This window comes from Rhinatrema bivittatum, chromosome 11 (assembly GCF_901001135.1).
Source record: "Rhinatrema bivittatum chromosome 11, aRhiBiv1.1, whole genome shotgun sequence".
NCBI classification, from domain to species: domain Eukaryota; kingdom Metazoa; phylum Chordata; class Amphibia; order Gymnophiona; family Rhinatrematidae; genus Rhinatrema; species Rhinatrema bivittatum.
In genome coordinates, this window is record NC_042625.1 from 75,590,825 (window position 1) to 75,616,977 (window position 26,153).

Below are 26,153 nucleotides of genomic sequence, written 5' to 3' on the forward strand. Positions count from 1 at the left end.
CGCGACTTTTTCGTGGGCGGTCCGGGGCGAGGGCTCGCGGCTCGGCTGGGGGCCTGCTAGAGGCGAGGGCTCGTGCTTCGGGTCGAGGCTGTGCGAGATCGGCGTTACTTAGCTCCGATGGCGGCTGGCTGGAGGCAGAGACTCGCGGTCTCTCAGGTAAGTGGATGCTGGGGCGACAGGCCGGCGATCGGCGAGGGAGCCCGATCGGGGTGAGCGGAACAAGAGGCCTTACCCCGACGGGCTTCAGCGCCGATCGCGCAGGCCTAGTTCACCGCTGGAGCCCCGTGGAAGATAAAGGAGGATTGAGCAGAGAGCGGGGGTTTAAATAGCCCGCCGGTCGCGCCTCTGACGTCACCGCCGCGACTTTTTCGTGGGCGGTCCGGGGCGAGGGCTCGCGGCTCGGCTGGGGGCCTGCTAGAGGCGAGGGCTCGTGCTTCGGGTCGAGGCTGTGCGAGATCGGCATTACTTAGCTCCGATGGCGGCTGGCTGGAGGCAGAGACTCGCGGTCTCTCAGGTAAGTGGATGCTGGAGCGACGGGCCGGCGATCGGCGAGGGAGCCCGATCGGGGTGAGCGGAACAAGAGGCCTTACCCCGACGGGCTTCAGCGCCGATCGCGCAGGCCTAGTTCACCGCTGGAGCCCCGTGGAAGATATAGCCAGGAAGGCTAAGAAAGCAGAGGATTCTGGGTCAGTTACCGTCTCCATGTTGGTCTCAAGCTCAGGCACACTTATGCGGAGAAAGGGGACTCCCATGTCCTGATCATCACTGCATCCAAGATGGCATGCGAGGGCAAAGCTGTGGGCTCTGACAGCACGTCAGGGATCTGTACTTGGACCGGTGCTTCTCAATATATATATAAATGATCTGGAAAGGAATATGACGAGTGAGATTATCAAATCTGCAGTTGATACAAAATTATTCAGAGTAGTTAAATCACAAGTGGATTGTGATACATTACAGGAGGACCTTGCAAGACTGGAAGATTGGGCATCCAAATGGCAGATGAAATTTAATGTGGACAAGTGCAAGGTGATGCATATAGGGAAAAATAGCCCTTGCTGTAGTTACACGGTTAGGTTCCATATTAGGAGCTACCACCTAGGAAAAAGATCTAGGTATCATAGTGGATAATACTTTAAAATCGTCGGCTCAGTGCTGCAGCAGTCAAAAAAGCAAACAGAATGCTAGGAATTATTAGGAAGGGAATGGTTAATAAAACGGAAAATGTCATAATGCCTCTATATCGCTCCATGGTGAGACCGCACCTTGAATTCTGTGTACAATTCTGGTTGCTGCATCTCAAAAAAGATATAGTTGCGATAGAGAAGGTACAGAGAAGGGCAACCAAAATTATAAAGGAGATGGAACAGCTCCCTTATGAGGAAAGACTGAAGAGGTTACGACTGTTCAGTTTGGAGAAGAGACGGCTGTGGGGGGATATGATAGAGGTCTTTAAGATCATGAGAGGTCTTGAACAAGTAGATGTGAATCGGTTATTTACACTTTCGAATAATAGAAGGACTAGGGGGCATTCCATGAAGTTAACAAGTAGCACATTTAAGACTAATCGGAGAAAATTCTTTTTCACTCAACGCACAATAAAGCTCTGGAATTTGTTGTAAACTAAGTCTATTCCATGTTACTGTTGCTAGTAATAGCAGTGGCTATTTTCTAAGTCAACTTAATTAATAGCAGGTAATGGACTTCTCCTCCAAGAACTTATCCAATCCTTTTTTAAACACAGCTATACTAACTGCACTAACCACACACTCTGGCAACAAATTCCAGAGTTTAAATGTGCGTTGAGTGAAAAAGAACTTTCCCCGATTAGTTTTAAATGTGCCCCATGCTAACTTCATGGAGTGCCCCCTAGTCTTTCTATTATCTGAAAGAGTAAATAACCGATTCACATCTACCCGTTCTAGACCTCTCATGATTTTAAACACCTCTATCATATCCCCCCCCCCCCCCCCCCCAAGCTGTCTCTTCTCCAAGCTGAAAACTCCTAACCTCTTTAGTCTTTCCTCATAGGGAAGCTGTTCCATTCCCCTTATCATTTTGGTCAAATTCCTTTTTGTCTACAAATTATGACCTAGCTGTCACCATTTTGTATTCGCATCTGATACCGTAACACGGTCATCCCTGAATCTAATTTATGGCGGGAAAAAATAGGCCTAGAGCTCAACGCGCGCCAAAATTAAAAAAAAAAAAAAACCAAAAGAAATCTGCACGCTCTCTTCCTCCTTTACGTTTTAAGTAAATGAGACGGTCTTCTTCGATTGGTTCACAACGGCCGCCGAAAAAAAAAAACCAACCAACCCTGTCAATCGACTTTGTTATGTTTCACCTTTCACTTAACGCCAGCAGTCTACGTAAATATCCCCGCCCCCTCCCAACAACAGGCTTTCCGTTGAGAAGCAACAACAACCAAAAAAAAAAAAAAACCAATCGGAGCTAGGCTCCGATTGGTCGGCTCCTGTTTTCCTCTAGTCCGTCGCTTCCAACCAATTTCAGGCGCTTTTCTAATAATCCGAAGCCCCTTCGCGCGCGCGCGCTCAGGCGTCAACGACGACGTCGGAGTGGCCGCCATTTTGACCGCTTCTGTTTCTCTGCACGTCTGTGGTGGAGGCTGCGGGTGCTGTTTTTAACAGCAACGTTGAGAAATAAAGGCCCAACGGGCTCCCTCTTTCCACAGCACATAGGAAGTGCCCTTTCACCAAGGAAAGACCGAGCAGGAGGAGGGGGCCGGCGCGGAAAGCTGGGACAGCCCTCAAGCTTTGGGGCCTGCTCCCCTCTCCTTAATTATTTCAGTGCTTTATTTTTTTTTTCGGGTTTTTTTTTTAACGTTATTACTGAGTGAATTTTGGGGGTGGGGGTGTAAACGTTTTATTTTACTTGAGCTTGCGCTTGCTATGGACGTGAGGCGGCTGCGGGTGAACGAGTTGAAAGAGGAACTACAGCGACGCGGCCTGGACACGCGGGGTTTGAAGGCGGAGCTGGCCGAACGACTGCAGGCGGCGCTGGAGAACGAGGGGAATGGAAATCGGGGCCCGTATGGTGGCGGCGGTGGGCCCCGTACCTACCAACCGCGACAGTCGGATGGACACTGTAAGGAATCCTTCACACTGTTTTTCCCATGTCGTATCAGAATAGTTTCGTGCAGTAAGCGGTGTTGAAAGCGGGACTACAACTCCCAGGAGGCTGTGCATAACTGTTCTCTGGTGACCCTTATGACGTGGTGCTCGGCAGCCCTGTTTGCCAGGAGAAAATGTTACCCTTGCTTTTCCAAAATGGGCAGGGGTGTAAAACTCAGGTCTTGGCCTTTAGGATAGCCCAAACTGAACATTTATGATGCGTTTGCATGTGGTTTAGTTAATTTCTATGCTTGGTTTGTCCTTGAAATAAGGCCTCTAAAATGTAAGTCTTGCACTTCTGGTATATAATGGGACTCAGCGGGATAATTTACTTCAGTGGTTCCCAAATCTGTCTTCGGAGACTCCTGCCGGTCTGGTTTCAGGATACTTACAGTAAATATGAGCTGTTTGCATGCACTACTTCCATTGTATGTTGATTGATCATGTATATTCTGCATCTAATGAACACCTGACTGGTTGGGGGTCCTTGAGGATATGTTTGGTAAATCTGATTTGTAGTTCCCTATAACAACATATCCCTGAGCAGGAGAATGTGAAGTAGTGACTAATGCATGCACACACATCACTGTGTCTCTTGTCAACCACCCCTGTTCAAACTTGGGTTATAAGTTTTAGGGAGATGGGACCAGCTGGAAGCTGGTATTAACTTGTGCTGTGCATCTTTGTTATGAATAGCTAAGCATTGAAACATGTCCAGCCTTTTTTTTTTTTTACTTAGTCTATTCTGTGAAAGATGTGTGGCTGGTCATCTGAAAGCTGACACCTAGTCATGCCTTGCATTCATTCAGTATTGCTGTATAACTAAAATTCTCATATTTTCACATCCTCAGTATTTCAATGAGTAAAAAGCTTGAAGAAAAGGGCAGGTACTTAACTCTAAAATAATATCTATGCTTTTTCCTCACTTGTCATGTTCCTGTAAGGTAGTGGTGAGGAGATGTGTTTTCACGAGCCTAGTAGTGGAATAACCAAAAAGATTTCCATACGCAGAAGAGCAGTTTTTTTTTTAATCCAAAAGAGGCTGCAGGGATGACAAGAAACCATACCTCTGGAAATAGAGGTTTTAGCAAGTGTCATCTTTTTTGCTGAAATTTTTCAACCCCTGTTATTTTGTAGTATGTTGGATGGAAAGATGCTCTTGGGTACAACAGAGTACAGCATAATTAGCTGTGCAATTATGAACTCTTACAAAGAAATGGCCCTTCTGTAGTACAGAATATGTGAATTGGAGAGCTGTGTAAAGCAGCATGAATTTTCACAGGAAATAAATTGTATAAACAGATTAGGTAGAATGTTTTAATGCCAAATAATTCTCAAAAGATTTTGAACTAACTAAGATTAAGTGCTGTTTCTGTTAGTTTTGACTTCTAAGACAAATCTTTATGAGGTTGACACCTAGGTTAAGAGAACCTAATAGTTCCCTTCTGAGTGCTCCGAATCTCTTTATTTTTATTATAAAGATATGCTGATTGTAGTTAATATATTATAGGTTACTTTACAGAGTACTGTTGCACTTGATAAAAGTTAATAGCCCCACAACAGCTGCTTAAAATAAAACTTCTTCTGAACGAGATTGTGGCTGCCTCTTCTACTGTGTCTGGGGCAGAAGAAGACATCAACTATGGTGAGTGAATTCAAGAGTTGTATGTGTGGAAAGATTGACCGTCACCAACAGCCAGGAATTGTTATCGATGCCTTTGGCCAGATCATAACCAGGAGAACTGCTACGCCTGCAGACAGATGTCCCCTGCATTCGTAGAGGTCCAGGGCACTTCAGTCAAGGAACTGCGTAAATATCCAGCATCACAGGTGGGTCTTTGTCCCGTGGTGCATCATCTGCCTTGACAGAAAAAGAGTTGAGCGGAAGCTCCTTAAAACCTTGCCCATCCACTGAGGCCGAAGTCGTGGGGTTGATTCTTATGAGCCACCCTGCATCGAAAGTGAAATGGCATCAATCATTGGAACCATTGCAGCCTGTATTAAAGAAGCATAATCATTCTATGTGGAGTGCATCAGCACCAAGAGCACTGGTGATGCATGGTGCATTGACTCGCCCAATACAATCACCAATGCCAGCGACGCATAAATGCATGATGCTCAGATGCCGTACAAACCTTTAGCGTCCATATATAACCCTGCAATGCACAGTGCAAGAACCTATGGTGTAACTCGAATGCAACAGATGCCTATCATCTGCCTGTACCGGATTCCTCAACATGCATCTCTAAAGAATCACCAATGCATGCCAAGGCATCCGAACACTCAACCCCTTCGAAGCCATTGACGTATCCACCTCAGACTTCAATTTATTAAGTTGCTTTGCCATCTTAGCTCTGCAGTCCATCCTAGATCAGCAGAAGGGATAAAGTTGCCTCTGCTTCTACCAGTAAACCAGAGCACTTACAGACTGATACTAATGGCAGAGGGAGTCCTTGCCTGAAAACTGTTGACCTCTATAGTACCACTCATTTCTAACAAGCTGCCCGTCCTCATGCAGGAACCTGTCCTGGTCTCAGAAGAAGATGTTCCGCTGCCTTTGCCAGGACAGAGAACACAGCAGTCATTCGACCAGACTTGGTGCAATATTTTTTTTTACCTCTCTGACCAAGGAGACAGAAGGAATGTTCCATCCTCTCCTCTCCAATTTTGCTCCGGCAAACCCCAAACTGGTGTCCTGATATCGCCTATAGGGGTGAACTCATCAGAGCCTTTGCTCAGGGGTTCTTCATTTTATTGAAGAGGGTTAGAGTAAGTCGGAGGTGTTAGACCAGGCTGTTCCTCCGAGTGAATCAGAACCCTCTCCTGGTTCGCCCTCTTCGTCATTGGATAAGAGACCGTAAACCTTTAGGCTCAAACGAAGAAACTATGCATACTCTCCGATCCCCTTCCAGATCACACATCGCCACCAGAAGATCTGACCTATTCTAAGGTAGTAAAAAAAAGTATTTTACTGGCTGTCCATGTCCACAAAGACTACCAGTCCAAACTCCTTGAGTTTCTTCAAATAAATGGACACTCTAGTAACACTGCAGTTCACAACATTTTCAATGCTCTACAAATGAGAACATGGGAAAATCCCATTTCGGACACCCCAACTGCTAGAAAGTTAGACTTCAAATTCGGTCAATCACCAGGCACTGGTGTCATTCAGCTGTCTCACCAGTCCGTAATAGTTGAATCTCTATGGAAAAAGTGAAGATAAGCATATACTCAAATTTTCCTGGCAAAGATCTCAAGCTTCTAGATAAGTTTGGCACGAAAATGTTTCTAAGGGCAATGCAAGTAGATTGCATTATCATCCATGGTACAGTTCATACATGATTGCATTCAAAAGTTGAAGCCTTTCTTATTGCCATAGAGCAAGACAATTACTATTCATAACCACTCATAGACATGGAAGAGGTCAACAGCCATTTTTTCCAATCAGTATACGAATCCATTGATGCCATTTCAAATACTTCATCTGTCTCTATTGGGATTAGATGTGTGGTGTGGCTTCAAGCGAGTAGCATCCACAAAAAACTAGTGGACCTTCCCTGCTTAAGAGGACATTCATTTTGGTGAAAGGCTCTGTGAGACAGTCACTCTGGTTAAAGACCAAAATATGGTGGTGCAGTCACTCTCAATAGCTCCTGAATAGCCCTCCACAGTACATCACTTCTATTCATACAAATGACCATACTTCTAAAGGAGATCTTGCTGGTCTTTTTAACAGTATCGTGTACCTCCCCTTCTGGCCCAGTGTCAATAGCCACTTCCGTCCAGGCTTTGACAAAGAATATTGGCAACAGAAACCTACATAACAGGTCCAACCCAAACCAGGCCCTAGTTTTTTAATCCTTCTGAACAATCCATTTCAGATTCTCTCAGTTGAGGGAAGAATCCAACATTTCATGGAGGAGTGGAATCGGATCACCCATGTTGGCACTCCATCTGGATCTATCTCATTTATTTCAGCTTTGGCTGGAAGTCCAGATGCTTTTCAAACAACGAGAGAGTACCAGTTCCTCGGTCTCAGCATATGCTGAGGTTCTGTTCCCAGTACTTCCTTAACCCAATAAAACATGAGGAGTGCAGATCATTCTCACCTTGATACCTGCACAAAACACATACTCTGAAAGAAATTCAAAATGAGTTCCTGAAGCACAATCTAATCCAAGACAAACTGATGTGTGTCTTGGATGTGAAGGATGCATATGCTCACATACCCATCCACCCTTCGCATTGGCACTACTTTCATGGATTCTTCTCATTATCTGTATAAGTACTCCCATTTGGCTTCTTGTCAGCCTTGAGAGTTTTTACAAAATACCTTGCAGTAGTGGCAGTTCATCACCAGGGAATACGAGTCCCATATCTGGACAATTGGCTTATTACATTGAACTCTAGATGAAGTGCTACGTTTTCTGACCTTGGCCATAGCTCTAGTACAACGCATAGGATTTTTGATCAACTTTGAGAAGTTAAACATTGAGCCCGCTCATTCTCAAATCAGGGCTTGCATATAAACCTGGTACAAAAGAGCATTCCTGCCTCCTGACCAAACACCATGATGTTGCTCATTCACAGACTGCTCTCTTACCCTCATTCATCTACAAGATGACTCCTAGTTGATTCTCTGTCATAGGTCAGCGGAACCATGTGGATGGCCACTGCCATATCTTCACATTTGCTACATTCCCAATGGGATCAACTAACTCAACCACTGTTGTCTTCAGTGCAGTTTCATAAGAGTTGCAGGGTTGGTTACACCTATGAGTTTTCAAAGAAAGCGCCCCTCTTTGATTGCTCCCTTGTGAAGTAGTTCTGGTGATGAATGCCTTCAACAAAGGGTGAGGAACATAAGGCCACTGGACTCTTGAAGAGAGACGTTTATAAATTATTGAACTAGGCTAGTACTCCATAGCTTGACGCTGTGCTTAGAGTATATATCTCTTTAAGAACTCTCAGGTCACAGAATAAGGTGCTCCTTGAAGTTCCATCCATTAAATTGACACACATTGTTAAGATTAGGGACTGAATGTTCTCTGTAGGTGGTCCAATATTATGGAACAGCGTACCAGAAAAGCTAAGAACTGATGTACCCACTGCCACGTTTAAACAATTATTTAAAAAAAACCAAACAAGCAAACAAAACTGGCTGTTCCATAGGCAATTTGGGAACAGAGTCTTTGGAGATAGCTCACAGGAATTTAATTAAAGTCTACAAACCACCTTCTTTATAGATAACTTGGCAACTCCAGATTTTGTTCTGTTAGTATTTGTTTTTAATTTTATGCCAGTGCCACTTGGTTTGTAAACTGAATTGACCTTGTGATAATGCAGTATAAAAATGATTGCTAAATAATCTTCAAGAGTTGAGAACAATTGGATACACTATATCAACCTTTGCTTATCTTCTTCAGGGGAAGAGCATCCTGATTCCAACTGACAACCAGTTGCCATGTTTTATGGTAACAAGCAGGGAGAAACCAGATCATGGCCTCTGAGACCTAAAAAGCTGATACTGGGTGGAGATAAATCAAGCTATTCTTCAGGCCACTTATCTACCGGGCATCTCCAACATGCTGGTGGATCGACTCAGCAGTGTTTCAACCACATGAGTGGTATCCACAGCAGTCAGTAGCCAACAAACACTTCATTTTATAGGGTCTGCTGTTGATGGACTTGTTTGCATTACAGCAGAATCCAAAACTAAATCAGTTTTGCTCAGTTTTACCAAGCACTAACAGGTTGGCTCAAGACACTTTTTCCTCCTTGACTGGGGACAAAGCCTCATGTTTACTTTTCCATAGATACCACTTATTGCCAGAACAATGCAGAAATTTAAAAACACAGAAACATGATGGCAGTAAAAGACTGTATGGCCCATCTAGTCTACCCATCTCAATTGATTTAGCTTTATAATTTTTCCATCACTCCCTTAGAAAACATTCTTCAAGACTACATAGGACATTGTACTATCCCAACCTTTCAAGCCTCAACCTCACAGCTTGGATGTTGAGCACTCAGTGGTGGAAGATCTTTGCTTCTCTACAGAAATTGTGGACATAACTTGTCTTTAGCAGACCTTCCACTAGAAGGATGGAATTATTTATATATGAAATTTGATATTCCACTTTTTGCCAGGTTTGCTCTCAAAGTGGACTACAGAAATTGACTTGGATAGGTTTAACAATAATGTAGTTATTACTCATTGTATGGTATAAGTACCATGTGTGGGGGAAAATGTTAATATTACTAATGAGTCCAAATGTCGTCAAAACACTTTGGCCCCTTTTTCCTGCGAGCTTATGCATCTGCTGAAATATTTACTTGAACTTACTGACTCAGGCCTTGCCACCTCATCTGTACAGGTGCACCGCAGCACTATAGTGGCTTACCATACTCAAAGTGGACAGTAAACCGATCTCTACTCATCTGTTTATCTCGATTCAGGAAAAGGCCTATACCATTCCTTGGGACTTGAATCTAGTCCTTTCCCAACTAATGAAGCCTCCTTTTGAATCATTGGAGTCAGCTTCTCTAAAATACTTGACATGGAAGGTGGTGTTCCTCATTTCAAGAAGAGAAATTGAACTTCAAGCTCTCAACCATTATCCTTTGTACACGATGTTCTTCCACAGCAGGATGGTTCTCCGTGCTCAAAATTTCTCTCAAAGGTCGTCTTGGCGTGCTATCATATTACCTACTTTCTTTCCTAGGCTCCATGTGCACGAGGGCAAAAAAGCTCTGCATACTCTGGACTGTAAAAGGGCTTTAGCATATTACAAGAAATTGACTCAACCACATCGGGGAAAATCTTCCAGCTGTTTGTCTCATACTATCCTAACCGACTAGGAGTAGTGGTTGCTAAGCTAGCTTGTCTGACTGGCTGAGTGCAGGACTGCAAATCACAAATGCTGAAGGCTTAAGTGAGAGCCATGGCTGCTTCTGTTGCACATCTTCGAGAAGTACTTATTGAAGATATCTACAAAGCTGCAAATTGGTTTTGTGTTCATACCTTTGTCCACTACTGTCTTGATAACATCTCGGGCTGACAGTAAATTTGGACAAGCAGTTTTGCAAAGTCTTGTCTCGCAGTAGGTCTGGTTTGCCTTTTAAGTAAATTCTCCACTGCAACCCTTAATTTGGGACTCCTTACCTGTAACAGGTGTTCTCCTAGGACAGCAGGATGTTAGTCCTCACATGTGGGTGACATCATCCGATGGAGCCTGGCACAGAAAACCTTTGTCAAAGTTTTTAGAAACTTTGGCAGACTGAGCATGCCCAGCCTGCTATCTGCACGTCCACACGAGGTCCCCCTTCAGTCTCGTAACATAGCAAAAAATACAAGCGAGAAATATAACACATCAAACCGAAGATAAACCCAGTGTTGTGGGGAGGTGGGCGGGATTCCTGAGGACTAACATCCTGCTGTCCTAGAAGAACACCTGTTACAGGTAAGCAACTGCGCTTTCTCCTAGGACAGTGATGGAGAACTCCCGTCCTCGAGTGCCACAAACAGGCCAGGTTTTCAGGATATCCACAATGAATATGCATGAGAAAGATTTGCATGCACTGTCTCCAATGTATGCAGATCTATTTCATGCATATTCATTGTGGATATCCTGAAAACCTGGCCTGTTTGTGGCACTCGAGGACGGGAGTTCGCCATCACTGTCCTAGGACAAGCAGAACTAAATCAGGACAAGAGGTCCTCGCACGTGGGTGATTACAGAGCTCCAGACTCTGCCCCATTTGATCAGAGGGACCCACAGCAGGCGAACAAGGTGCCAACAGGCACAACACAACTGTGGCGCTGTGGAGAAAGGGTGGTCTTGTTCCACAGAAAGCACGATAGAAACAGTTGGATTCAGGACTGGAATAGATTGTGGAGGACAGACTGGCCAAAAGCGCTGTCCTGGCGACTATCCCTGTCGAGGCAGTAGTGAGACGCGAATGTGTGGAGAGCACTTCAGGTCGCGGCCCTGCAGATTTCGGCGACAGGGACTGTACACAAATGGGCCACTGACTCCGCCATAGCCCGCAGCAGCCTGACTCCGCCATAGCCCGCCATAGCCCGCAGCAGCCTGACTCCGCCATAGCCCGCAGCAGCCAGCAGACCTCCAGCCTTCAGCTGGAGGTCTGCTGGCTCATAGCAGAAGGCAAAGATAGTCCAGCAGGCAGGAGAGCAGACAGGATCCAGTCCATGGCCACCGCACCAGGTAGAGAAAAGCTTCCACTTCGAGCTGTAAGGTTTCCGGGTGGAAGGTTTCCGGGATTCAATCGAGACCCTGGAGACACCATCTGAGATCTGCAAGGGCTGGAGAATCATGCGCTCAACATCCACGCTGTGAGGGCCAGGGCCCGGAGGTTCAGGTGGTGCAGGGTGCCCTGGTTCTGCAATATGAGGTCGAGAGCCGGCCCCGGCAGGGTTTGGAGCGCTCACGGACAGGTCCTGGAGCAGAGGAAACTACACCTGCCTTAGCCTGGAGGGTGCCACCAGGATCATGGTCCCCCACGTCCTCTTGCAGTTTTGTTAGTCCTTGAGAGGAGAGGGATAGGGAGGTATGCATAAATGAGATCCTGTCCCCAGTGAAGGGAGAATGCGTCACAGGCCAGATGGCCCTTCCCTGGAATCGGGGAGCAGAACATGCTCACCTTGTGATTGTGGGGAGAAGCGAACAAGTCCATGTCCGGCATACCCCAGCGACAGAACAGTTCTGCCACCACCAGGTTCAGGGACCACTCTTGTGGCTGGAAGGACCGGGTGAGATGGTCCGCCAGTGCATTCAAGTGACCCGACAGGTAGGTGGCCTGTAGATACATCCCTCTGGATAGGGTCAAGTCCCAGACCTGGATCACTTCCTGGCAGAGGAGGAAGGAGCCTATGCCACCGTGCTTGTTGATGTACCACATCGCCACCTGGTTGTCCGTTCTGATGAGGATGACCTTGGAGGACAGTCTGTCTTGGAAGGCCCACAAGGCATACCGGGTAGTCCGAAGCTCCAGGAAGTTTATCTGGCAGCGGGCTTCGGCCGCAGTCCAAAGGCCCTGGGTATGCAGGCTGTCCGTGTGGGCTCCCCACCCCTGAGGCGAGGCATTGGTGGTGAAGATCTAGGGCGGTGCAGGCTGAAAAGGGAGCCCGATTTCCAGATTGGGCAGTGCCTCCCACCAAGTCAGAGAGAGGCACAGAGGGTTGTGAACGTCACCAGCGCCTCTAGATTCTGCGATGCCTGGCGCCACTAACACCACAAGGTCCATTGAGGGTCCCTCATGCGGAGGTGGGCCCAGGGGGGTCATGTGGACAAAGGCCACCATGTGGCCCACCAGGCATAGCAGCAGACGAGCCGACACCCTCTTCCTGTTGCGAACGAGGGTGGCCAGCGAGGAGAGGGGAGCCGCTCGATCCTTGGGCAGAAAAGCCTTTGCTTGTGCCATAGCCGACCGGGAGCCAATAATGTCTAGCCGTGGAGATGGACTGAGATGCGACTTGGGGGCAGTTGATGATGAACTCCAATGTCTGCAAGGTCTGAACCGTTAAGGCCAGTACATTCAGGGCCTCGTAGTGGGAGTCACCTCGGATCAGCCAGTCGTCCAGGTATGGAAAGACATGGACCGAGTGACGCCTGAGGTAGGCAGCCACCACTGCCAAGCATTTTGTAAAGATGCATGGGGCTGATGCCAGCCCAAAGGGCAGCACTTTGTACTGAAAATGTGCCGACCCCACCAGAAAGTGGAGGTACTTCCTGTGGTTGAGGCAATTGCAATATGGGCGTTAGCCTCCTTCAAGTTGAGGGAGCAGAGCCAGTCTCCTCTTCGGAGGAGTGGGATCAGCGTGCCCAGAGTGACCATTTTGAATTTCTCTCATGAGAAATTGGGTTTAAGCCCTGAGGTCGAGGATGGGGCACAAGCTGCTATTTCTCTTTGGAACGATGAAGTAGCTCGAGTAGAAGCAGTGGCCCCACTACTCGCGGGGGATTGGTTCTATCGCACCCACCGCTAGGAGGGCGAAAAGTTCCAATTGAGAAGGACAACCTGATAGGCGGATGAACCCCACAAAGGACATGGGGGTGCAGTCTCTGGGAACCTGCTGAAGTTCAGGTGGTAGCCCTGGCGGACAATGGAGAGGACCCAACGGTCCGAAGTGATTGTCTCTCAGTGACGGGCGAAGCAAAGGAGCCTGCCATTGACTGGGGGATCGACCGCCAGGGGACCCAACATTTGACTCGTGCCCCCTCTTCGCCAGTCAAAAACTGGCGGACGGGGCCTGCTGTGGGGCTGGTTGGGCCCTCAGAATCTGCTATTATTGGCCACGACCTCTAGGGCTGGATCAAGGCGGGGGGGGGGGCATGGGTAGCAGGGGGAAAGTACTTCATTGACCGGTAGAAGGGCTTGCAAGATTCCGGCCTGGAGGACTTCCTGGCAGAGGAAGGGCCTTCAGAGGGACTGGCAGAGAGTTGCTGAAGAGTATCATGCTGATCTTTCAGGTGCACCTTGACCTCCTTCACCTTATCCCCGAACAGGTTTTCGTCTGTACAGGGAGGGCCACAAGCCTGTCCTGAACCTCTGGTTGGAGACCTGAGGCCCAGAGCGAAGCCAGCTGTCTGGCGCAGACGCCTCCGGCGGTTAGGTGGGCTGTTGTCTGAAACATGTCATAGGTAGACCTGACTTCATGTCTACCCGCCTCAATCCCCAGTGTGCCAATGGCCGCAAGAGACTGCTGCTGTTGCTTGGGAAGGCCAACCGCAAACTCCTGAACCTGCTTCCATAGGTTGTGGTTATTTTGGGTCATGTATATGGGCAACCCGCATAGCCCCCTGGAACATCTTCCCTATGCCATCGAGCTTCCTGTGTTCACACCCCGGAGGGGCAGAAGCATGTGTCCGGGAGAGTCTGACCTTTTTAAGCACAGACTCCACCACTGCTGACTGGTGGAGTAGGTGTCACCGTTCATAGCCCACTGCCTGTTGTACCACATAAGTCGCATCAGCCTTCCTGTTAACCGGGGACACGGATACTGGGTGTTCCCACATACGGAGGAGGAGCTCCTTAAAGATGCCATGGACCGGCACCGCCACGATCTCTTTTAGAGCATTGATGAACTGGAGGGCCACTAGCATCTGGTGACAGGTATCCTCCTCCTCCAACAGAAGCTGAAAGGGGATGGCTTCTGCCATGGCCCTTTCGGAGCTGGCAAATGACAGGTCTTCGGGTGTAGATCGATGCTGTTCCTCCAGAGGGGAAGACTCTGAGAGGGGGTCGTTTGAGGACGAGTCTGAGGAGTCATTGCCCCATGGGTCATAGGAGCTCCTCTCCTAGGGCCTGGATGCCAAGGGCGGGGGCCAGGAGGGGCAGTAGGCCTGGGCCCCCAGGGCAGCGAAGGCCATGGGGGCACCAGCATCATCGAGGGGGGCATCGGCCACGGTATGCCGGGAGGAAACGGCAGCCTGGGGTGCCATGGGCAAGGGTGCCTGGTCCTTGAGACCTCAACCTCTTCGGAGGACCTGGAAATCAGGATTGCTGTGGTGGAGGGCGTCTGTGGCTGAGGAGGCATTAGAAGCCTCTCAGGCATTGGTTGTGTCTGTAGGGCGCCAAGAAGGACATGCAGACGCACCAGCTGGGGTGCAAGCATCGATGGAGGCTCAGGCACCGGTACAGGTGCTGGTGGCGCCGGGAGCTCGATGCTCTGTAGTGCTTTGAGCACCGCCGATTGCACTCTGTAATCCAACTCCTCCTGAAAGTCTTGGGTGGTTAGGACTGATGGAGGGGGCAAGGCGTCGCCGGCTCATCCTTGGAAGGATCACGAGGAGGCATGGCGCCCAGCACCGTTGCCAGTGGGAAACGCCTTGGGCTACGGGGGCACCAGAGAATGGGGCCTCTGGTGGCAGTGCTCGGTGGCTGCTGATGCCGCTCCAAAACTGTGGCAAGATGGTGACCAGTGTCTGCTTCCTGGATTTCTGGTGCTCGGCCTGGTCTTTCCCCGGCACCAAGGAAGATGACCCAGAGGTTAGGGGGGAGGGGAGAGACCACAGAGGATCAATCTCCCTCTCCCCAATCCTTAAGGGTACTGGAGAGTGGGACCGCCAGGGGAAGAGACGGGGATGGTTCCCCACAGTACTTGAGTGTCGAAAGCTGAAGTAGAAGGTTTCAGAAAGCCGAAGAGCTGCTCCATTTTGTCCAGGCGCACTCGACGCCCTTTGGGGGTCATTTGGTTGCACAAACGACACACCCGGACGTCGTGTGAGGTCCCCAGGCAGAGGATACACACCTCATGCAGATCTGTGATGGACATGGTCCGTGGGCACTGGGGGCACCATTGAAAACCTGACGCCATTGGAAAAAGAAGCCGGCGCACGGTCGATGACCAATGAGCACCACAGTGCGAAAGTCGAGAATCGACTGCGAAAAACAAAGGCAAAAAGCAAGGGTACCTACCAAACAGAGGAACTGAACGCGAAGGTGGACCCGACACAGAAGAACCCCTGAAAGAAGATCGAAAGCGATTTCGAGGATTTGGAGCTCCATCACAGGCTACTGCACCGGGTAAAAGAAGAGACTGAAGGGGGACCTTGTGTGGATGCACGGATAGCAGCAGGCTGGGCTTTATATGCGCAAATCCCTGCCTGGCTCCATCGGATGATGCCACCCACATGTGAGGACTACCATCCTGCTTGTCCTAGGAGAATGGCTAATTTAGCTTGCTTGTCAACGGAAAAAGCAAGTTTGTTTACAGTAAGCAGTGTTTTCAGTATATAGGATAAATTAGCCATGGAATACCCACCTGCCTCCCTGGAGAGTAGACTACATTCCTGAATTAACTCTGGTATGGATTGAGGAGTCTTAACAAGTTAGCACCTATGTGGGAACTCTTGCACATGCTCAGAGCCCAAAGCCCTACTAGCTTGGCGAGAAGTCCATTTGGTGCCACTGGATGACGCCACCCACATGTAGCTAATTCATCCTACTATCTTGAGAAAAGTTTATTTATTTATTTATTTGCAATTTTTGTATACCAACATTCGTTAGGAAAACATCACATCTGTTTCCATGTAACATAAAGTGGCCAACTGGGCTTTACAGTGAAACAGTTTATGGTGAGCAGACTTGTTTTATATATGGAAAACTATTTGTGCACATAAATCTTATGCATAGAAAATATGGTTTATGCGCACACATTATTTTCAGTGCATATAAATCCTATTTTATGCATGGAAAACATGCTTATGCACATCAAGGGAGGAGGAATAGCCTAGTGGTTAGAGCAGTGGACTATGAACCAGGAGACCAAGGTTCAAGTCCTGCTGTCACTCCTTGTGACCTTGGGCAAGTCACTTTACCCTACATTGCCTCAGGTACAAAAACTTAGATTGTAAGCCCTCTGGGGATAGAGAAATACCTGAATGTAAACCAGTGTGATATCTCAATTGAGATGAATGTCGGTATATAAAAGTAATAAATAAATAAATAAAATCATTTTTTCTACCCACAAAATCCCAGTTAGAGATCTTTGCACTGGAACTTCAGCTTCCGTCACCCCTGAAACTTTACTCCACCTTGGACTAGGATTTAAGTTTCCAGCATTAAGAAAAAGGAAGGTAATCCAATAAACCTCTCTGCATTGGGAACTGTTTCCTAATGCCATCATTAGCATGAAATTTCCATGTGAGGGTGCTAACTCAAATGCACACATTGGCAGCAGAGTTTGTGCATATAAACTGTGTGCTGTGCTGAGCATACCTTTTTGTATTGATCCCCGTGTTAATCTTTTAAATATGAACTAGCAGTTAAGAGCTGATACCTAATAGAAAATGAAAGCAAAAGTAGTACATTAAGTGCCAGTTTACAAGCAATTTTTAAAGTTTGTCTTCTGTAAACAGCTCTCTTCTAAAAAGTGCCTTTCTTTCTATTTAAAGATGGTTCTCATGCTGCTGATCAAGATGAGTCCCCAGGTGGCTACCAGTCCTACCAGCATTCATCAATAAAACAGGAGAATGAGGCTGGCTATGAAAGAAGACCCCTAGAGCATAGTCAGCCTTTTTCATATACAGGTACCAATATCTTAAAAATCTAGTTATGTTTTCGTAGATCAATTTCTTAAATAAAAGAGGATTTCATAGTGATTTCTTGATAGATGTATGGAAGTCCCAGTGAAGGATTATAGTAATCTTAAACATTATGGGATTTAGCAAAATTTTAATTTTCTTAGCGTGTAGCAGATGGACTCAGGACCAATGGGTATAGTGTACTCCTGATAGCAGTTGGAGACGGATCAGATTTCAATCTGACATCAGCCCTAGTACATATACCCCTGCAGGAAGTGCAGCTCTTCAGTATTTTCCGTCTCCATAGCAGTTAGGGACTACCTGCACGCTCTCACAGCGTTAGAGCAAATTCAACGGAGAAAAATCCTAAATTCAGAAGAAAACTTACCTCTACAGACAAGCCCCGCTCTCCTGCGGTGATACTCTCGGGTCCCTCCCCCAGTTGAGAATTCTCAAAGTGATTTCCGTGATCCCTTGGAGGTAAGCCTCAGTCCGGCGGCCGATCCTTGGCGAGGACCTAGCCCCCGACCTCGGGTGCAGCTGAGAGGCAGCGGGTGCACCCTCGAGCGCGGCGGTGAAGGTATTTTACCCTCTCCCCCCGCAGCCGGAGACCACCCGGAACGAAACCGGGAAGCGCTGAAGACAAGGTAAGGTAGAAATCTTCTTCTAAGACTCCGGTCTCCGAGGTTCGAGGAGTCGCACAGGTCGCCGGCCGGGACCAGTGTCGCTGGGTTGATCCGCCCTAGCAGGGGTAGGCCCCGGTTAGATCAAGGTTCCCCCCCCCCCCCCCCCCCCCCCACATGGAGATCCTCCAAGGTGGTCACCATATTGCCCGCATGGTCGCAGTCGCCATTTTGGCCCTATTCGCTGCTCTGTCCGCTGCTTGGACCCGGGCGCACAAGGCTCGCTAGGCGCACAAGTGCCGTGCGCATAACATACGCGCGCAGCACGCGCTTACTGAGCCGGACGCATATCTGCAGCTTAGGCGCACTCCGCGTACACAATCCGCACGCACATCTTCGGCGCACTTAAGCGCATAAAGATTTACGCACCTATATCCATGGCACCACCGGAAACGGAGATCAAGGCCTCTGCCCAGCATGCCATATCAGAGTTGCACAAAACGAAGAGGTCAACGCCCTGTGCGTCCAGTGCGAGGAGGCCCTGGGAGATCCAGCCCAGGGCCAGTCCCACCCAGGGCAGAGTACTAGCTCCTCAATGAGTACCCTGGACCTAGCAAATTCCAGCGGGACTCCTCCTCAAACGGGAACCCCCAGGGATTCAGCGCCCCCTAGCTTGGACCCCGCATCCATCTCATGGGTGGAATTCTTCAAAGGCCTACACACCTTCGTCCACATGCAGACAGAGTCTCCGGTAAATCAGCCACAGCCTCCACCAGAAGACCTTCATGTCCCAGGCCCCTCTAGGCCCAGACAAGTTTCCACTGCCCAGAAGTCCCATCTACGGGGACATGGATAACTCTGAAGACGAATCAGAGCCCCTAGAAGAGGGGGAACTTCCTCTGAGGACAGAGCCTCATCGGACCATGAGACGCTTCTTCACCAAGGACGAGCTCCCAGACCTGGTCACCCACAGCCTGAAGGAGCTCACTATCCCGGGCACAAGCGCTTCAGGGGAACCTAAGCCGAATCCCCTGCTAGAGGGACTCCGCCAGACTTCTCGCCATTTCCCTCTGTTACAAGCCATTCAGCAGCTAATTGACCTGGAATGGAGTGCTCCAGAGTCCTCATTCAAAGGGGGATGAACTATGGCAGCCATGTACCCTCTGGACCCGGTGGCCAAAGACCTTCTGACATGCCCAAAAGTGGATGCCATGGTCTGCGCGGTCGCAAAGCGCACTACCATCCCAGTGGAGGGAGGTGCAGCGCTCAGATGCTCATGACCGATGGCTGGAATCCATCCTTAAACAGTCCTTTGTCGCCGCTATGTCCTTACAAATAGCGGCCTGCTGCACCGTGGTGACACATGCCTGCCTATCATAGACCAGGAGCAACACCCCTGGAGAGGCCATGGAACCAGCAGTATCATTCCTTGTGGATGCTGCTTCCGATCTGGTGCGCACAGCGGCTAGAGGAGTGTCATCAGCGGTGGCAGCCAGGAGGCAACTCTGGCTCCGAAGCTGGTCGGCTGACGCATCTTCCAAAACGCAACTCACAAGGATGCCCTTCAAGGGATCCCTCCTGTTCAGCAGTGAACTAGAGAAACTGGCTAACAAATGGGGCGAGTCCCCATTGCCACGACTACCGGAGGACAGGAGTAAGAAACACCAACGACCCTTCCCCCGATCCTCCAAGGGCAGAGGTTCACAGCGCTTCAATCCATACTGAAACTCTTATCACTCGCCTCGTCCTACAGGCAGGAACCAGTCCTTTCGTAACAAGCACAACAAAAGGGGAACCAGCTCGGGCCCCGGCTCCAGCCGCACCCCACAATGAGATTCTGCTGACCCGTCCAAAGGAAGAAGCCATAGGGGCAGACTTATCCTATTCTACCAAAGATGGGTCCAGATAACTTCGGACAAGTGGGTCCTAACCATCATTCGAGAGGGGTACTACGTGGATTTCCTCTGAACCCCTCCAGACAAGTTCGTGGAATCCCCCTGCCACGACCCTTCCAAGAGGGCGGCAGTGGAGGCGACTGACCAGATTACTGGCCCTAGAGGCCATAACCCCAGTGCCTCCGCAACAAATAAATACTGGACACTATTCCATCTATTTTATCGTCGCCAAGAAAGAGGGAACGTTCAGGCCCATCCTGGACCTAAAGTCAGTCAACCGCCACCTGAGGAACCCCCGCTTCCGCGTGGAAACCCTACACTCTGTAATAAGGGCGATACAACCGGGAGAATTCCTCACATCCCTGGATCTGTCGGAAGCCTACCTACACATTCCGATCCATCAAGGACATCAGCGCTTCTTTCGCTTCAAAATCCTGGACTGTCACTACCAGTTCCGGGCATTACCCTTCGGGTTAGCCACAGCACCCCGGATGTTCACCAAGATAATAGTGGTGGTGGTGGCAACTCTGAGGAAGGAAGGAATCCTCGTACACCCTTACCTAGACGATTGGTTGATCAGGGTGAAATCCCCAGAGGAGAGTCGCCAGGCAACCAGCAGAGTCCAGACCCTACTGGAGAGCCTCGGATGGGTGGTCAACACAAACAAGAGCTGTCTGCAACCTTCACAGACCCTCGAATACTTAGCAGTCCGATTCAATACCAGGGAAGACAAGGTCATCCTGACACAGGTGAGGAAATTAAAACTGATGAACCAGTTACGAACCCTGCTGAGAGAACATCGCCCCACAGCATGGGATTACCTACAAGTCCTCTGTCTCATGGCATCCATGCTGGAAGTAGTACCATGGACACGAGCTCATATGAGGCCTCTACAGCACTCACTCCTATCGTGATGGAGCCCACTGTCTCAGAACTACACCGTACGTCTACCGCTCCCGGGCAAAGTTCGAACCCAACTACGGTGGTGGCTATAAGACGGCCACCTGAGCCAGGGAGCAAGACTATCCTCACCAACCTGGATCCTACTCACCACGGATGCCAGCCTACGAGGATGGGGAGCAAACTGCGAAGAGCTAACCGCCCAAGGATAGTGGAACGCAGAAGAGTCAGGGTGGAACATCAGTCGCCTAGAAGCCAGGGCAGTCAGACTAGCCTGCCTAGGGTTCAGTCACAGACTCCGAGGCAAAACGGTCAGGGTAATGTCGGACAACGCCACAACAGTGGCATACATCAACCGTCAGGGAGGAACCAGAAGCCAACAAGTGTCCCTGGAAATAGACCCCCCTAATGTCGTGGGTGGAAGGGAACCTCTAGGAGATCTCGGCCATCCACATCGCCGGGAAAGACAACATCACGGTGGCGGATTACCTCAGTAGAGAAAGTCTAGACCCAGGGGAATGGAAGCTGTCGACCACAGCGTTCCAACTGATAGTGAACCGTTGGGGAACACCAACCAAGGACCTTCTGGCAAACCAGTCCAACTCTCAAGTACCCAGTTACTTCAGCCGCAGATGGGAACCTCAGTCCCAAGGCATCGACACCCTGGTTCAGACATGGCCACAGAAGACTCTGCTATACGCCTTCCCACCGTGGCCCCTACTAGGCGCAATCAATCACAAGATAAGCCTACACAGGGGACGGGTGCTTCTTGTGGCCCCGGACTGGCCAAGAAGACCATGGTATGCAGACATGCGGAGATTACTGACAGGAAACCCCCTGCCACTACCTCCACACAGAGACCTGCTCCAACAGGGACCGATCCTCCATGAGGACCCAGCTCGATTCTCTCTTATGGTCTGGCCATTGAGAGGGCTTGCCTGAGAACGGATATTCGGGAGCTGTAATTGACATCCTACTCCGAGCACGCAAATTCTCCACATCTCTAACATACATAAGGGTGTGGAGAGTATTCGAAGCCTGGTGCGAGGACCACAACATCATACCTCACTCAGTCAAAATCCCCGCGGGGGAGGAGGAATAGCCTAGTGGTTAGAGCAGTGGACTACAAACCAGGAGACCAGGGTTCAAGTCTGCTGTCACTCCTTGTGACCTTGGGCAAGTCACTTTACCCCCCATTGCCTCAGTACAAACTTAGATTGTAAGCCCTCTGGGGATAGAGAAATACCTACAGTACCTGAATGTAAACCACTGTGATATCTCAATTGAGATTGAATGTCAGTATATAAATAATAATAATTCCTACAGAACGGCCTACAGAAGGGATTGTCCCTCAACTCCATCAAGGTACAGGTGGCCGCATTGTCATGCTACGGTGCCAAGAAAGAGGGTGGCAGCATAGCCTCTCACCCGGATGTCTCCCGCTTCCTGAAAGGAGTTAAACACATCCGACCACCCTTAAAGTGGCTGGTACCCCTTTGGAACCTCAACCTGGTCCTGGATTTCTTAACAGGAGCCTCGTTCAGACCTTTCCGAGGCCTGTCTCTCCGACTGTTAACATTGAAAACAGCCTTCCTGCTGGCAGTCTGTTCAGCCCGTCGCATATTCGAGCTACAAGCACTGTCCTGTCGTGAGCCGTTTCTCAGGCTCACCCCTGGAACCATCCAGTTGCGCACGGTTCCTTTGTTCCTCCCCAAAGTGGTGTCTCACTTCCACCTTAACCAAACCATCTCGCTACCATTGCCAGATGAACACAATTCGGAAGAGGCCAAAAGTCTACGCCACCTCAACATCAGCAGACTCCTGGCCAGATATCTGGAGATGTTGGGATCCATATGAAAGACAGACCACCTGTTCGTCCTTCACAGCGGGAAGAAGCAAGGGGAAGTGGTCTCACGAGCAACCATAGCCCGCTGGATTAAGGAAGTCATCAAGGCGGCCTACGTAGAAGCGGGCAAGCTGCCGCCTCTACAAATCAAAGCCCATTCTACTAGGGCCCAGGCAGTGACCTGGGCAGAAACCAAAGATGCTGTCACCCGCCGAGATCTGCAGGGCGGTGACATGGTCCTCCATCCACACCTTTCCCAGGTTTTACCGCCTGGATGTTCGGGCTCGGGAGGACACAGCATTTGCAAGGGCAGTACTAAGTGGGTCATGGGCAGCCTCCCACCCAGTTCGGGAGTAGCTTTTATACATCCCATTGGTCCTGAGTCCATCTGCTACACGCTAGGAAATGGAGAAATTACTTACCTGATAATTTCGTTTTCCTTAGTGTAGACAGATGGACTCAGCATCCCACCCACGGCTACCATTACTCATGAAAGCCTCGGGGGACAGCTCCGAGAGCAAGGGAATCAAGGGTAAGCCATGCTTTCCTTCATCTAGGGCACCCACCCTACCGGGTGTCGACGTTTCCCGGTTGAGGGCACTGGCGGTCTCCAGCTATACGGTAGCTAATTCAACAGATTCAAGTTAATTTAACCAAGTTATAAAGTTATTCAAGTTAATGAAATTAGTCAGTCACACATATATCCACAATGCTTTTCCAGTAGAATACTGAAGAGCTGCACTTCCTGCAGGGTATATGTACTAGAGCTGACGTCAGATTGAAATCTGATCCGTCTCCAACTGCTATCAGGAGTACACTATACCCATTGATCCTGAGTCCATCTGTCTACATTAAGGAAAATGAAATTATCAGGTAAGTAATTTCTCCAATACTGTAGGTCTGTAATTCTCCTACGGCATTTTCTTTCTGATTTTAAGTTTTCTGAGGCTTTTTCCAGTGGCTCTTTTCAGATTTTATAAATGATTGCTAATGGGCATTTTTCTCTGCAAGCCACTAGATACCTGAGTACAGGCAGGAATGGGAACATGTGTAGAAAGATTTGGCCCCTGCCAGGAGAAAAATATTTCTTTATAGTTAACACATTTATTTATCTTTATTTATAAAATGTATATTCCACAATCTCTCAGCGATGCTGTCTGATGCAGAGTACATAATAATTATTACCACAGGACATCCGGTTTTTATTTATTTATTTTGCTCTTCATTTTTGTGGAAAAGGGTTATTTTTCTATTCATGTTAATCTAGCTTTGTCCGCTCCTGCTATTGTTTTGTTTCTTTTCCTCTAGCTCATCCTGGTCCTCTACTTTATCTCCATCCTCGTTTTCTCCATGTCTTCCTGTGGCTCTGTCTGATTTAAGACCAGCTGCTTCTCGTGGCATTCAAATTAATTTGAATGTCTGTATATAAATCTGATTAAATAAAATAAAATAATCCTGACTTGTGGTTTGTTCCTTTCTCCTAGGACAAGCAGGATGGTAGCCCTCACACATGGGTGACATCATATGATGGAGCCAGTCACAGAACTTTGATCTCAAAGATTCTAGAGCTTTTAGCATGCCCTACTGAACATGTGCAGCAGTAGTGATAACCCTGCCCCCTAGGCAGAGTCCCTCAGTCTTTTCTTTTCCACAGAGCTGTTGTCTCGCAGTTGTGGAGCTAGTGCTCTTTTTTTTTCCCTCAGAAAATGTTTTTTTTCGGTGTTTAGCATTTCTCTCTCCTTACAGTTGCAGCTTTTTTCTTCTGGTAGTTTTGTTCTTGTTTCCAACTGTCTGCCGGCTGCATGGTGGGTTCTCCCATGTGCAGCCTGGCAAAGTCTGTTTAAAAAAAAAAAATTTGCTTCTGCAAGTTTTGTAATTGCCCTCTCTGTGCTCTGTCCTTTCTCTTTTTCCACAGTGCTGACAGGACTGGGCTATGCAGTTTGTCTGTGATCCGTGTAGGCCGCTGAGCCTGGGGACTCGCTGGAGTTCCATGGTTGCCCACCGATCACTAGGTATATCTGGATTCAGATAATTGAAGGATCGAAGACCATGCTGTTCCTGTGGGGGGGGGAGAGTTCATCCTCCCCACGTATCAAGAATCTCCACAGACAGGAGCCCTGGATGACTTTGCTTCCCCTCTTGCTTGTCAGCCTTGGCAATCCAATCTCCTAGGGAGAGAGGGTGAGCAGAGCCTGTGCTAGCAGCTTGCTGCTGCACTTTGGTGCCATGCCCATGAATGGTTGCCCGTGCACAGCTGTGACCAGTGCACCGTTCGTCTGACACATCGATGTTGGGACCGGGACGGGACTCATCCTTGGGTACCATGGTCCCCTTGACGCCATCAAGGTCCAGGGTCTCCCTCGTTGCATCGAGGGGCGAGACTGCCCACAATGCCACGGTGGCCTTTGTGCTGTTGGCAACTGTGGAACTGGAGTTTCGCTTCACCCGTTTGGGCATTGAGGCTTCCCTGTCCTTGGTGCTGTGCCCTCGATGTTACGGTACCCTTGATGCCACGGTGAAGCGCACCCAGTGACGTGGTGCTCTCTGACATGGTGCCCTCGATCCACTCGGTGCTGCGGTGCAGTGCACTTCATGTCACGGTGCTTTTGGCTCGATCTCTCAGCACAGTGCCCTTTGTGCACTTGCCACAGAACCTTCTGTTTCTTCTTTGTCCTCTGCACTCAATACCTTGGTGCCCTAGGGATTCTCGATACCTTGGTACTCTCAGAGCACTTGGTGCTGTGGTGACCGTGGTGCCATCAATGCTGCTGTGCTCTCGATGCCAGTGGGGCCCTCAATGCTATTGATGCCTTAATCCATCAAGGTGCATGCATGGCCACCCTAGGGGCGGGCAAGGTCGAAGTTGTGGAAGGCCCTTGATACTTTTAAGGGCATAACATCAATTCTGTGGTAGCCCTCGCCGCATCTGCTGGAGGGGAGGCAAAACCTAGGAGTCTGGACTGATCCGTGGTACTACAGGAACGAAAATTAGCAGTTTCCTGTACGTACTCGGATCAGTCCAGGCCGTGGGTTGAGCCTCCTTTCCAGCAGGTGGAGACAGACCAAAACTGAAAGGGTATCCTATATGAGGACAGAGCCTACCCTGCAGCCCTTCAGTATTTGTCTGTCTCCAGCAGGTGGATCAGCTCAACCTTCGGTCTCCTGATTTAGGCTAGTTAGCCTTCTTTTTCTTCCTCTCTTCTTGGATCAAGCAAGTACTTATTTCTTAGGGATCTTGTTTAGCTTCTCTCTGTAAAAAAAAAAAGGGGGGGAGTTTAGTTTTTTCTGTGTAGGAGATGGTCCCGTCTCCTGGCTCTTGCAGGACTCAGGGAGGCTTCGCCCCTTGTGTGGAGCATAGCCTGAGTCCATGTTTGCTTCCAGGTGTGGGGACCGAGGCTGGTGGTCCACTCTGCCGTCTTCCCCTCCCACCCTCTGGTTGCCTAGGGAGCTTAGGGCTCCATCTTTGTGCTCAGTCTTTCTTAAAAAAAAAAAAAAAAAAAAAAGAAAGGGAATAATAATAAAGAAAATCTTATATTAGCAAATTTTATTTGTGACCTTCCCTGGGATTCGAACCGGCAGTCAGACAGGCAAGAGCGAGCAGGCTTCACTCCCCTGCTTCTGCTCCTGCCGGCGGGCTGCCAATCAAGGCTATTTTTAACTTTTTCTCTTCAGCGCGCGGCTCCCCTTCATTGAGGATGCCGCGGCCA

The 26,153-nt window shown here is 49.0% G+C and overlaps 1 protein-coding gene across 1 annotated transcript in view; it reads left to right on the forward strand.

The window, feature by feature from the left end:
• Positions 1-2,499: 2,499 nt before the first annotated feature.
• The window catches only part of HNRNPUL1 (heterogeneous nuclear ribonucleoprotein U like 1), a 173,085-nt gene continuing 149,431 nt past the window's right edge, over positions 2,500-26,153 (forward strand). Inside the window, exons 1-2 of the mRNA XM_029571581.1 lie at positions 2,500-3,108; positions 17,054-17,188. Coding sequence (XP_029427441.1) covers positions 2,913-3,108; positions 17,054-17,188 — 331 coding nt within the window. The 5' untranslated portion in view covers positions 2,500-2,912. The remainder of the gene's footprint in view (positions 3,109-17,053; positions 17,189-26,153) is intronic.